Source organism: Anarhichas minor, unplaced genomic scaffold (assembly GCF_050575085.1).
Source record: "Anarhichas minor isolate MPS153535 unplaced genomic scaffold, ASM5057508v1 ptg000042l, whole genome shotgun sequence".
Lineage (NCBI taxonomy): Eukaryota > Metazoa > Chordata > Actinopteri > Perciformes > Anarhichadidae > Anarhichas > Anarhichas minor.
The window spans coordinates 1,611,090-1,626,173 of NW_027466488.1; the positions used below are offsets into that span (position 1 = coordinate 1,611,090).

The 15,084-nt window shown below is 37.8% G+C and overlaps 1 protein-coding gene across 1 annotated transcript; it reads right to left on the reverse strand.

The window, feature by feature from the left end:
- Positions 1–3,726: 3,726 nt before the first annotated feature.
- Positions 3,727–7,719, reverse strand: ric3a (RIC3 acetylcholine receptor chaperone a). Its single transcript, XM_076110267.1, has 6 exons — positions 7,602–7,719; positions 6,231–6,448; positions 5,859–5,934; positions 5,438–5,534; positions 4,716–4,873; positions 3,727–4,550 (listed from the first exon to the last, which is right to left on the reverse strand). The coding sequence occupies exons 1-6, from the start codon at positions 7,717–7,719 to the stop codon at positions 3,727–3,729; spliced, it is 1,491 nt and encodes a 496-aa protein (XP_075966382.1).
- Positions 7,720–15,084: the final 7,365 nt, after the last annotated feature.

Genomic DNA, 15,084 nt, shown 5'->3' on the forward strand with positions numbered 1-15,084 from the left:
TATGGGACTCAAGTTTTGTGTGTACGCGTGGGAGGGGGGTGGGGGGGCCTCGGGATGGTCTTGGTCAGTGGAGGAAAACAAGCACAAAGAGAAATCCACTTTCAAAATTCAATTAATTTGTTTTGATAACTATAGTAATTTTGTACTGTAATGGCATAATTAAAACAAACACTGTTCCTTTATGTAGTAGTTAGAGAAATTTAACATTTCTTTATCTGTAAATTATAACTAACAATTACACATCTGTATGTTTTAAAAATTGACTGGATTTTATGTAATCTGTTACACAAAAATGTCCCAATCTATCTCAAGCATGAATTCTGCTTATATAGTCACTGAATTTAAAAATAACATGCACGTCACTATATATTTATTTTGTTATTTATGTATTTATTACATGTCAATTTTTTTTCCTTCTGTTATCATTCGCAACAAATTCAGCAGTATTGGCTCCATGGAGCCGCAAGCACATAAGTTAGCATCACAAGGAGGAATATCTCGTTTCCATACAAAAACGACTGGACGTGAACAGGGCAAAGATATGTAACAGTGTGCTGTGTACCATATCAAATATTGTGTCACAGTGTAATTTATGTGAATGTATAGGACGATGGTGCACTTTACGTTGAAGTCTTTAGTGGATGAGATAGAGCTGTACATACTTTATTGTGCCTTTGAAGACTAATTCCAGTGTTAGGCTTCGGCCACACAACGAGCTGAGCTTGAATTGGTCTTTGCTATTCTTGCTGCCTCACATGCATTAGAGGTAATTCTCTGTAGCTATATTGAATTCAGTTGTCTAATGCAGAGTTCATTTAGACTGATTAGATAGCCGGAGATGCAAAACCTCTAGAAAATAAAAATCCAAAGTGCACATCATTGGATAACATTTTAGTGATGTCCAGATATATTTAAATTACATTTAGGGCTTAGAACCCATTGCACTAAAGAGGCAAATCATTATTTACATTGTACTGTAAATCCGGCAACAGATATAACATCCAAGGCACTCAGGCTTAAGGTTGTGCTCATATCTTCTGATGTCTCCTACCTGAAAAAAAAAAAAAGGAAACCGAACACAGATTGACTTGCTGCAATCAAACACGCAGTAACATTGTAAATCTGTCACAGCTTCAACAATTGCATATTTCATCTTTTGCTCTTTACATCTTTGATTCATGTTATGCTCCACTGAGCTGGAGTTTGGTACATTCCTCATCCGACTGGCAGTACATTTCTGTATCACATGGTTTATTGCTGTTCACATTTTTACTCAAAATATTCTTCTTCTGGCTCCTTATGCGACACTATTCTTTCTCAAATATATGATAGTATTTTGTATTTTATGGCCATTAAAAAAATGCTAAATGAAGGCAAAGAACAATCTCTGATACCGCTATCATTACTGTGGTTTATGAGGAAATCTTTATCAAATGTGCTATTCTTGTACTCAACTGTGTTCTAACTATTTTAAATTTCTATTTTAAAATTGTTGATACCTTTGCTGTAAAGTTTGCTTTTCATACATCCAGGAACCAAAGGTTCTTTCACTTTCTGTTATTAGTGCTCTCGTTGTAATGTACAATAAATGGTGTACAATTTACTGTGGCGGTATAGACACAGTCCTTTGATCATGGAAAAAAATAAAACTTCAGTGAGTCAAAACATGTTCATGAATTTGATGCAGTCTTTGACCTTTGCTCTTCTTTCAAAACAAGGTAACAATGAACAGACCATCTCTTATCACCAATAAAGTCCAGTCCCAGAAAATGTATATCACTCACCTTGTTCCTTGCTACGATATACTTGTGGTTCCTCACTGGGCCAGTTAATGTAACTTTACAACAAGGTGAACAACCTTACCTACTAGCTAATACTTTACAGTCCATTCTGTTAGTTTCTGCTTTGCATTTGTTGTATGATCAGAGAGTGAAATTTGGGGCTGCTGCTTGATCTTACCGCTACATCCACTCATCAATATCTCTATGAGATTCAGCTTCAGACTCAGTCACCCTCTGTATGTCTATCCTTGATCATCTACAACTTCGTAGATGACACATAAAACACTGCTCATGTTGAAAAATAGCTGTCAAAAATGTCTCAGAAAAATAGATGTCAAGGTTTTGTAACCCTAAATATTTAAACTAAATGGTGACATAAACAATTGGATATGTCGTTCAAAATCATTGTAGAATGAAAATGTTCCTTACAAATGTCAGAAAAAAATAATAACAGTAGCCCTTTCATATAGCTGACATTTTGACTTGTCATACCAGAAGAAGCGCAGGTGTAACTATTCAATCAATTATGGCTTTGATTGTCGAGGTAAGCTAGCAAATCAAGCCGGTGAGACAACGAGCACAATGCCGGGGCTCTGGGAATGGAACACCTTAATGGATTGCAGCCATTGTTATTGTTAGAAGTCACATCTGTGTAGGACGTTTCAAAATGTCCACAGTGAGAAAGGTCTATTGTCCAAATGGACGTGTTTGATGTTAACATCATCTTCTAATTATACAGAACGATTGAGGATCTGTGTTCTGTTATAATGTCATTACTTTTGTCGGACAAGTGAAATATTTTCAGTAATATTGAAACACTCTGTTGCCTTACGAAGCACATCAACAACTCAATGTGAACAGCAGCTATGACTTAATGTTGGCAGGACACTTTAATTCAAAGTTGTGCTGCTAAATTCTAACACTCTGTATATTGACACATTTTACGGCTATTTACAACTGCTAACAGATTGCAAACCACAGCCTCCACCTGCCCATACTACCATTGTGTGCACCGTGGAGGGTTTTTATTGCTATGATGATCTTCATGGGGGTTATTTGTGATGCTCCCTGGATGTTATTTATAAGGTGGCTTTTTATTCTAAGCTGCTATGCCGCATTACTGCAACAGGGAGCATCCCCAAGAGTAGAACCATATTGGACCAGCAGGTGGAGGCAGATGTTGCATGACAGAGTAGTCAAAGTAGTCAGAAACTACTACATTCCTAATTTAGCAAAGCCTTAATTCTCTGTTGCTGATGTGAGCACCCATGGCTTCTGTAAAATACATTAACCCATTTTCTGATTAAAAAAAAGCAACAATAAGGTAGCAAAACTAATCTGGGGTGTTGATCAATAATGCAAATGTTGTGTTGGTCTATAACACTACTTCATTTTGAAACTGTATAGCCTTTCTTGATGAAAAAATAAGAGCAAATGAGCAGTCACCAACTTTATGATAATATTCAGCTCTTTTAAAGGTTCTGCTCATCCACGCAGGTGTTTTAAATTAACCTGACTGATTGAAGTTGGGCTGTGCCCCAAAATCAACCAATAAGAATGATGAAGTAAAAGTTATCAGGTTCAACTAGAGAGAGGGAGGGAGATGACAATCAATCAAGCCCATTTTGTTGACACCAAAGACAGGTGACATCGGGCAAATACGTGAAAACACCTGTGTGGGTGGACCAGGGGGGTGCAGGGCCTGAAAGAACAGCCTGTAGATAAAAATAACAAATATCAGAAGCTCTGACCATACTGTTGGTGTGAACAGAGACTATCATTTGTATAAAAGTATCACTTCAGAGCAGCATTGCACGTCTCTATTTAGCTCTTGCTCTATATTTTACACACATGAGGGATCAGTGATAAACAAAGTACAATTTGAGGAACATGGAGTTCACTGTAACTTGGTAAGTAAGTACAGCACAGTAATCGGAAAAGTCCTTTACGTCTCCCTCCTGTTCCGCATCCTCAGCCCACTCGCCCCAACGTCTTTGGGCACATCTGCATGGGTAGGACCGTCATCCTCCACAGGCTCCGACAGGAACAGATACTCTTCTTTATCCTCCTCTGCTTCCTCTTCCGGGTTGGGACAACCCTCGCAGCTGAACTGCAGGCTCTCTGCCTCCATCACTGGATCGTCTTCATCCGCTTCCTCCTCCTCTTCCACCTCTGTCCCCTCATCATCTTCCTCCACCTCTGTCCCCTCATCATCTTCCTCCACCTCATCTTCCTTCTCCTCCTCCTCCTCCTCCTCCTCCTCTTCACAAGTACCCTCTTTCGGGTAGTGGAACACATCGTTGTGGTCACTGAAGCTAATTTGCTTCTTTCCTCCATTGAGACACTGTAGCTCTTTGCTCACCTCCAAACCAAGTCTCTCCTGCTCCCTGTCTGCAACAGGCTGGGATGAAGGAAGACTGAGCAACTGCATTTTCTCTGCTTTCTCTTCCTCCTCCTCTTCCTCCTCCTCCTCCTCCTCCATCTCTTCCTCTATCTCTTCCTCCTCCTCTATCTCTTCCTCTACTTCCTCTACTTCTTCTTCCTTATCCTGATCTTCCTCCACCCCTTCCTCTACCTCTTCCTCGACCTCTTCATCTACCTCTTCCACTATGGATAGTTTCCTTGCCGTAAGCTCTTCCTCCTCTTGCTCCATCCTCTCTGCCAGGGCCTCGGGGGTGGGCTGGTGGGGGGGTTCCTCCAGTGTAAAGATGTCAAATCCTCGTCTTTTACAGGGCTCATCATACTCTGGGTAAGTCTCCTCTGGGTAGCCTGCATTGACGTACGAAAGGATTATTTGATATACAGTATGAGATTTTGGTAACATAAAACGGCTTCTTGTAATTGAAAATATGTTTGATTTCCCTGGAGACAAAAACGATTGTAGAATCAGTAAAAAGATGTGAGAAGCTTTGAGATTCAGATTTAGACGTGTACCTTCCCAGTCGACACAGTAGGGGACCTCCTCAGCCTCCATCTCAGGGGAGTCCGCCTCCAACCGGCCCTCTTGGATCAGCAGTGTTATCTGTCGAAGTTGCTTGAGTAATTTCTCCTCCTTCTTTGATGTAGAAGTTTTACTCTTCCTCCTTCTGCCACTAGAGAACAGCGCAGATAATGAAGCGGAGTCATGCAAGAAGGCAAAGCTATGGTACATCAATCTATGCCGGTTCAGTAAATGGTTCTTTGTCTGTAATATTCCTCTAACAGTCAATTGCTGCATATAGCTGCAACACATACTTACTCTTGATTTTCTGATTCCTACTGAGTGCGATGAGGCACAGATGAAAGATGTTTTGAATTTTGATTAATAAGCATCACTTAGAGGTTCAGTTTTTATTTGCTTCCTGAAAAGAGTTATTAGCATATCCAGAAGTTCCAACAATCTAGCAACGAGATCATTTCCTATTTTCTACATTGATTCAATTTCTAATGTATGCTATTATATGACCTAAGGATTTTTAAAAAGAGTAGTAGCTGTAGCTGTTAAGTACAATATGCCAGTGGCCTTTCCACCTTTGAATAATTCCCCCTTTAATCTTTAGCCCTTTCATTTCCATGCTGGGTCTGTACTGATTTATCCCAGTATGAGTGATTTTGTTCGGGTTCTTCTGTGCTATGGGCAGTGAAATGTTGGATGCTGAGAGAAAAATAAGTCTTACCTCGCAGAACCTTTACTCTTTCCAGAGACAATTCTCTCCATCATCCTTTCTGTTTGCAGAAGCCTTTCCTGAAGCCTGACAAGCTCATGTTCGGGTGCTACAAGTTTTACAGGAGAAAAAATACAATGCATTTTTACATAAATGTGCAAATTATATTTAAGTCTGTCACATGCACAGACGCATGCTAATATTTATTGTACAGGCAAAAGTGCCATTCACACACCAAATTCCCTTTACAAATGTATTTTGCTGCTGCACTTTTGATTGTGATAATTCTTTGACTGAAGAGCTGAATGCCACTAATTAAAAAACACAAATGTTAACATATTGTCGATAAACAGTTAAAATGAGTTAAAATTGTTTTTTGCACCAATAATATCCAATAATATCAATCAATCAATAAATCACTGAAGGTACTTACTAATCTCACTCTCCATGTTTTCTTTGGTTACTGTAGTGTGGTTCTCTGATTCAGTAGTCTTCCCCTTACATGTCAGCTGTGAACACATACATATTTAGCATAATAGATCATAACAATAATCATTAATATATTGAAATAATCTACTGTACATTAAATTGCCAAAATGGAGAGTAAATGCAGAGTCACTATATTGTCACAGATATCACCATTGTATTTCTCATCAGGCTGTATTTATATGGCATAATAGTGCAGTTTATTATAGTGTGGTGTAAGGCTGCATGATTAACACTTTATATTCATATACGGTAGTGAATATTGTGTTTTGTACCTATACAACCTGCCTACCAAGCAGGTCAGTCATAGTAACTATACCTTATAGATTATATAGAGGATGTAAAGAAGTATCCCGAAGCCATATATGGGTATGGCTTGAGCCATCAGATTGTACTTTTTGCCTCGTCCGACGCCTTTCACTTTGGCCATGACCTCAGCACTGTGTGCCATGGAGTATGAAGGGTCCACACCCCACCGTTCTGGGTCATTTGGCAATGACAGATGGTGCATCACAGGAGGGTAGAACCCAGGTCCAACTGGAGGAGACAATAATAGATCAATCTATCAATAATTAGAGCGAATGTTTCCTGCAAACGTCTCACAGCAATCTCTTAGTCAACCAAAGGAACACGTAGTTTCTCAGAGATTAACCTTACAAATAGTAGGAGTAGCTAGGCCTACATACATCCTTGACTGTTAAGGAATTACATTATTTTTGTTGCCAGCACTGCAAGTTCCCCAACATTATTTATTTTCCCATTTAGTCTAATTAGATATTTACTGCTGGTCAATGTTAAGGAACAATGTGTTTTGATAACACAATCAGTATATTGAGAACTTAATTGGACTAAGCAATTCCTCGGACAATTCTAAATTATAATATTATCATATATATAAATAATATCTTGGGCATGAATTATTTATTTGTTTTGTGGTAATTGTTTAAACGGTGCTGGGGTACTTTGTATTGTTGGTCGTTGAACAGCACTATAGCTTTTGTTGATTGTTGATAATTTATCTTTCTATTCCATTCTATTTCAATTTTCTAAAATTGAGTCTGAAGCACTGCTTGATTTGTGTTTGGCAGCCAGCATGTTGAATATGCTGTCACACAGTGAACTTAAGTTATTTCTAGCCTGTGTTTGTAAAAAAAAAAATTTAAACTGTAATCTTCTCTCTTAAAAAAAAGGAAATAAAATCTTCTCATAAGGAACAGGTGTCAGTATGTGTGAGTGTGAGTCAGTGTGAGGACATGAGGCGTAAAATGATCAAATACAAATAATAACATAATAAATACATACAACCCTGCAATAATTTCAGTTTTACAGTACTGTGATTTATATGGGCTATTTGAAATGTAGTGTAGACATGAATAAGATATGAATAGATAGGCCTAAACATATTTGAACATGTGCAATGTAGATGTATAAATGCTGTGCTTTTTTTTTTTATTCCACAATACATTCCATACACATATGCTTCAATACATGTTTTTCTGTTCTCTTCTTATCAATTCTGTAACATTATGACAAACATATGCACACTATGATACACATACTCTGTATAGTCTGTAAAGTAACAGCTGGCAACAACAACAACAGCAGCAGCAATAACAAAAAAAAACATTGGAGATGGAGCAGGATGGAGATGGACGGATGGATGAATGATGATCTGATAAAGCCTTCTTACCCTCAGGCCGACCCATCTCCTTTTTCCCTCTGGGTAAAAGCATTCTGGGCAGGAAGAGAGAAAGACAGAGAACAGAGCATGATATAAGAGTAACCTTCTGGCAAGTTGTTACAGACATTTTGTCTCACAAAATGACAGCCATGCCACTTGAACAGTAAAGCTAGTATGCACAGATGTCACCTCTCATCTGGTGACGTTGCTGCCCAGATTAGACCGGATTAGACCAGCTGCCTTCAAGTGCTGTTCGAAATATTGACTACAAATCCCCAAAGCAGCAATCAACTGGCCTAGTGCATATTATTATTATTATTGTTGTTATTATTATTATGATTATTATAACTTTTATTATATCAAATTTCATGTTTGGATGAATGTTACAGTTAACATATAGATGTTGTTTTCAAAGTTATGATTGTATACAAATTTGGTGCACATGTTAACATACAGACTTGGCTGAATCAGGGGGAATTTTACCGATTTGGAGGCGCCACAAGATTAAGAATCTTTCAAATTTTTTTTTCCATGATCCAGGTTTATTGCTGCAACAAGCCGAAGCTGAAAATAATGAGCAGGAAGACATATCTGGTTTTAGGTAAGGCCTGTTATGGGTGGTTTAATAAGATTTGTCCGTTAGGCCGATCACTGCTTTGCTTGTGAGGCAATGCAGGATTCCAATGTGTGACTTCATGACAGCTCTCAGTAATTCAGATTTGATAAAAGCAGCAGACTGATGGCTTTGGTTGGAAAGTGCATCACTTTGTGATTTTTCCGAGAAAGAAAAAAAAGAAAAAAAAGGATAAGTTTGTAAGTGTCTCTCTGGGTGAGGGTTGCTATTCTTTCTAGCTGACATTTAAAACAGTCATTTTATTCCTGCTGTGAAGTATTTTTTTTTCTTGCACCTGAGTATCTTTGCCTGGATGTGCGCACACTTGGTCCCTTTACTAGCTCTTATTCTCATTGGAATTAACGTAGTGTGCCAAGAAGAGGTATTAAAAAGTGAGGAGGAGGGATACAAGTTGTTTTTTTCAAAGAAAGAATTTTTATATATTTCCGCTTCCTAATTATATTTCTAAATGCTAAAACTAAGCTTGCTAAAAATGCCAAAAGTAAGCCGTCATGACACTGTACTGAACCAACGTGATTTTGCTCCTGGCTGAGTTTATCCAAAACTATTGAGTAACAGCACCCGTGAAGCAAAGTTTAGTTTGAGATTACACTTTGCTGTAAGACAAACCAGCTTTGTGCTGTTTGATTTCTTAAACAGACAACAACCAACAATAGTCAGTATTAATTAATAGTAAAGTAACATAATTTTGTTTACTGTATTATTCCCAAACAATGGCCTTTAATACACAATTTATATTTATAAATTGGGTTTTTACGATTAGCTCTTGAATGCAACACATGACCTTTTAAACGATCATTTCTGTCAACCCTCTGGTGTGTGATTCATACCAGAGAGCAGCAGATGGCAGTGCAGGCTCGGATACAGAGGAATGGCATGTGGGAAACAGATCACCTACTCGGAGTCCCAACAGTCAATCCAAGTGTAATTTATGGTGTTTAATAGATGTCTTAAAATTGTAGAATGTAATGACTGAGGAGGATGTACTTTTCGTGGTATTTTTCTCTCCTGAAAAGCATGTGCAGTTTTAGTACATTTTATTTCACTAGAGATGGTACCGCTCACATGTTGCTACAATATTAGTACACACATTTAGTCGTCTTTAATAAGGCACTTCACCATCTCCATTTCCACACCTGTGTTGGGCCTCAATATTAGGAACATTGAAATAATTATGTTTTATCATAAGTTAATTGTTTAGTTAAAATGTGTTTGTTTTACTTTATTGCCCACAATCTTGTGGGCAGTACCTTGAAAATCTTGAAAATGGAAATTGTCTTGTCTGAATTAAAAACAAAAAACAGACAGTTAATTGAGGAAAAACATTAAAGTAATAATCCTGAAGATTTTAATTTAACATGTCTGTTAAATCACTATCTATCGCTGGATGAGCTAACACAATGGTGATTAAGCCTATGAATCACTAATGAAAGCCCATGCCTTTGCAGTTTTATGAATTTGGTGGTGACATTCCCAACACTGTTCGCGTCTCTGTGAAATGACATTCCCACTTGCAATTACCGCTTATTGCCATCGGTGCCGCCAAAGAGAAGGAAACGGAGGTCTTTGAGATTGTAACTTTAAAAAGAGGAAATGAATGAACCATGAGGCATAGATGCAGTAATCAAAAGTATTAATAAATATGGAGGAAATTTAGTTGGTGAAAGGTGCATAAGTAGGCTGTACGTTCAGTATTGTAATTACATATTGTGATATAATAGCCCTATTTTCTGTGAGTTGTGTGGGATTACCCTGCTTCCATCAGTCTTTTATGTTTGTAAATTTGGAGAAGAGATAAAAGCAAACCTCACTTGAATAACTATAATTAATTGCAAAAGGTATATTTTTTTCATTTGTGACATTATTTCTGTTTATTATTGCCATTTTAAAGGTGCAGCAGGGATAATATGTATGATCTAATATTAGGAAAGAGGCCATGACAGTAATGATAACTCCCATAATAATCTTTGACAGAATATTTTTTTAAGAGGTTTACGTTTTTTTTTAAACCACGATCACTGTGTTAAAGTCTAAGACATTCCCAAGTTAGTGCAAAGGTCAGCTATATCATTGAGTGTAGACATTACTTCGGTGTAATGTCTTGTAAAAGGAATATAATTCACCTGTATATAGTTAACTAAGCGTGCAATAACCAAATTCACCTAAGCATCTATATATGTTTGCTTGAAACATCCCTGAGGTTAATCTACATATCCATATGTTTCATACCTCAACTTCAACATCCACAGATCACTGACTTTATGGATCATAGTCAATTGTACGGATTGTCAGTGGTTTATGATACTATCTGTTTGTTTTCTTCATGGCATCACTTATCTCCCCATTCATAGCAGCAATAGTGTCTGTCTTTGGTCCTACAAAGTTCTGACAAAATTGTGATATTTTAATGTGTTTTATTTTGTTGTTCAGTCAGTCTTGACAGTCTTATCGTTTGGGTGGAACACTGATTCATTTTAGCGAGAACATTTTAATTAACTTGTGCCATACCCTTTATTTGTACAGCAACTAATGTCCAATATATAGATATAAAGATATAATGTCGATGTCAACATCCCTCAAACCAGGTCTGAGATGCAAATATATTGTCTGAATGTCCATAGACCAATCCTTTAATGATCCTTTAAATTCAGTCAGGTTCTAGGGCTCACCTTACTGAAACAATGTAACCACATTTACTTAAAATAATGAATTACATATTTTTTTCTGATGCAAATTCTTTGATCAGAATTACTGTTGACCTCAGTACTATATTTGGCAAGGGAAATCATGCATTTCGTATTAAAGATTGGGTGGACTGTGCACCGTGAAAAGGTTTAGGGTTAAGAATAACACTTTAATGTTCTCCTGTAGGATGGTTTGTGGAGTTCCCCAGGGCTCATATGTAGGTCCGGTTCTGTTCTCTATTTATATGTCATATTTAGGCCATCTCTTGCATAGATATCCCATCAGTGTTCTTGGTTATGCAGATGATATGCAGCTCCACTTATTATGCAAATCTCCAAACCCACAGGTATTTGACTGTCTTCATAAACATTCAGAAGTGGATGGCTCAATTCTTTCTACAGGAGATGTAAATAATACTGAATACTTGTCATTGTTTTAATGAAAAATTCATGCATCCACTGCAGAAAGTCTGTCTTTTTTTTATACAGAAGCCCTGCCTATACAGGCAAGTTTAAAACGTGATGCAGTCCTGTTCAAGAATATTTATCATATTCTGCCTAGTTTGCTGTAATGCTCTGTATTTGAAAATTGGCAAAAAATCCATTGCCTCTTGCTTGTTCAGATGCATCAGCTAAACATTTTTCAAGTACAAAGCGAACAGTCAAATACTTGCATCCCTTCACAAGCTAGCTTAAGGATTGATTTTAAGCTCTTAGTGCATTAAAGGTTCCAAATAGCCGGCAGACCTCTTGAAGAAGAGCTTTAGAAAGGTTTTGTTTCCCCATGTTAGACGTATTTGTGGCGGCATTTGCTGATGTCAAATAAGGATATGCTTTACAGTGTGGATCATACGTCATCTGGTAATTAAATGCTTATTTAGAGGTGCTTTGTAAGCTGGGGCCTACTGTCTGTGGCTTAGAACCCCAATGGAATCTGCAACTTTGAACTTCTAGAATAGGCTGGCCTGGATAACCTGTCTGAATATGACTCCTCTTTTGTGCAGTCATATCTAACAATTATGACCGTCAGTTATATTGCTTTTCCAGTGGTTAGCACTGTTGAGAGAGGATCTGGCTTGTCCCGCAAGGTGAGAGGACGGATACCTGGGGCACCTCTGTCAGTTTGATCTTTAAGATGTTGTAGGTTGTGAGAGTCCCTGTTGGTTGGTCCTCTACTACCAAAAAATAAGTTTCACTTAAAAAGAAGTTGCACTGGAATTCGTGGTTGAATCGCCAGACCCTGTTTTGATGACACTACTTTCCTACCAGTCTGGCCACACAACACACAACACAGACAATAGCTCATAGTGAAGTAAAAGGAGTCCAGAAGTTAACTCGTTAATGAGAACACACCCACTGAGCCAAAGAACGAGTGAGAGCTGCTGCTCATCCTTATAACGTAGCTAATTGCTTACACTAACAGTGGTTATTATGAGGCATTCTAGGCTAATTTAGTAAAAATGAGTATAAGTAAGCTATAACGCTATCATGATGTGTTCAAATGTAATCTTGTAAGAATTATCTATTTGCGAGAAACTTGAATAAATACAGTTGTTCAAAGGAGGGGGTTTCACAGCAATAAAAAATAGATATTGATGAGGGAATCATGACGTATTTAACCTACTAACACAATCTCTAAGAAAATTAGAATAAATAAGCAAAACTACCAATTGATTTTAAATACGAATAACCACTATAGAAGACAACAACAAAGCAAAAGGATAACATTTAGAATATTTGACGGTTTCTACTGACTTTGGGAGGGTGGAAATATTTTTTAAATAGAAGTTAGTCTGGAGCCTTCCTGTCAATTATTGTTGACAGGAAGAAAATCAGAATCGGCAGGCCAGATTTTATAAAACCAGTAATCGGAATCGGCCAAGAAAAAAGCAATTGGTGCATATCTAGTTTAGTCTTTCAGAAACTACATTTCGTCAATGGTCAAAATCTGTTTACTCTCCAACCTGTTGAATTGTAAAATGATCATTAAAAGACATATTTTCATGGCATTACCTTGGGTTTCCCTACCCTACTAGTATTGGGACATTTTAGTCTGTACTTTGTTTTCAGATACTTAGGATACTGCCTTGTGACTTGATAAAAACACGGGTTCTGCAATACAGTTGAAAATTCTGTCAAAGCTGGCATGGATGAACATTATTGGCTATGCCATACACCCTATAAGCTTTTAATCCTAGGAAACAAATATGCATTTGTGTACCCTCTCTGGATGAATGGATTATAGATTATCACTGCCAACCAGCATATGATGCCAACACAGATTATGGCTGCTGTATGTTGAATAAAGCAGATACCACTGTTTGGGAAATGTTGTCACCATGAACAGCTTCAAAGTAATATGGACGTGCTGCAGTATCTGACACATAGAGGGTATTATAAATTTTAGCTTTCGAATTGCCATTTTCACCCTTACTCCCTGTTTCTGTTTTCTATTCCTATTATTCCAGTCAACTCAACTGTGAACTGGCTCAAAATGTATTCCCATATCTCCCCATAATTGCAGCATTGTTGAAATAAGACTTTCATCGTTCTCATGGAAACTCCTGAGTACACATCAAGCTGTGCAATTACTCAAAGAATAAACCCGCTAATGTCAGAGTGGTGAAAATATCACAGCGCACTCCCATTACCGAAGTCCAGCTGGGAAGTATTACATTTTGTGTGCATATTCACAACCACAAGCTTTTAAGAAATGACATACAGACTGTTGGCGCATTTTTGGTGGTGCCTTTGATGCTTTAGTGATTCCATACTGAAGGTATGCCCAATTCACTCTTCAGTGTACCATATTGTTAATAGCCGCACTTGTCTCTTATCTGTTTACTTTGCCTCTCTCTTATCAAGCCTTTAATTACTTAATTATTCTTCATTGGGCTCAATTAAAACACAATGGACTCTGCTGCTGCAAAAGTCAACTCTTTCTGCTCCCGCACAGCAGTATACAAAGCACAGGAGAGATAGGCTGTTGCAGTTGGCCTTCTATTATGTACTTGGAATAAATGAGATTCTGTTTTTCTTTGGATGAAAGTCTGGCCTTTCAGATTATTATGCTAACAGCAAAATATAACATTGACTTTTATAAAATGTTCATGCACCTCGAGTCGAGTGAGGAATAAATTCACATACATGGCAATCAACGCACCTTCCCCAAACAAAATGACTTTTTAGAAATAGAAATCGTTTTCTTTCTCTATTCATGCAAGTGATTTGTTGCGCAATGTCACCTTACTCAATAGTAGCGGACCAGGTTTACATCAGTTTTTTTCCCACTCCCTTCCCCCGTGCCTCTATCTAAATCAGTCAATTCATTTCCAAATTGCATGTCGAGTGTTAGGAGCAAGGTCTCATGGCAGTATATTAAATCAATGCACTCCTACGGTGTATATTTTGAGATTTAATTTTTCCCTCTTTTTGCTGATATTGATGGGTATGCACCTGGCTTTGAGTTTCATGAAGGACACACACTGTCACAAATGTGAATCCTGTATATTTATACAGTAGAAGAAAGACAGCTGGGAAAAGTGAATGAGGTGGATTAATGGAGTCGAAACATGCTTTACAATATAGGCCAGACCTTGACTGTCTTTTAGTTGTATGATTGCCAGTCTGCACACTTTAATTTATCAGTATCAGAAGGACATACACTATCACCAAGGGATGCAATTTAAATTAGTGTTGCTTTTATGGGCTATCATGAACATGCACACTTCTTGCTGCATGGAGAATGTGAGCTCTTTCCAATAAATGCACATATACAGCTTGTGCAAAAACATATTTTTCTGTATGTGTTTAGGCAGAACGAGACGTTCAGTTTTTTTTATCTCTTTCTTTTCTGACTTAAGACCTTTACACACCGGGGCCATGACGGATGAACAACACAAAAATACAAAATTCTCGGTTGCAAATATTATTTATCGTGGATCTGGTATGTGCTGTTTTTGTCAAGGTTGAAAGGAGTAATAAAGTTTACCGTCTTGGTTTGGACTTCGGAGCCTCCGTGTTGTTTTATATGTTTAGGCGCAACTCAACTCGTTCCGTACAAGGACGATGGGTTGATGCCTTTGTTCACAGTGTGCAAGCTCAGCAAAATCGACCTTGAAAAAAATGACCCTTTTTTGCTACGTAATATTCACCCGTTAGCCCCGCCCCTACT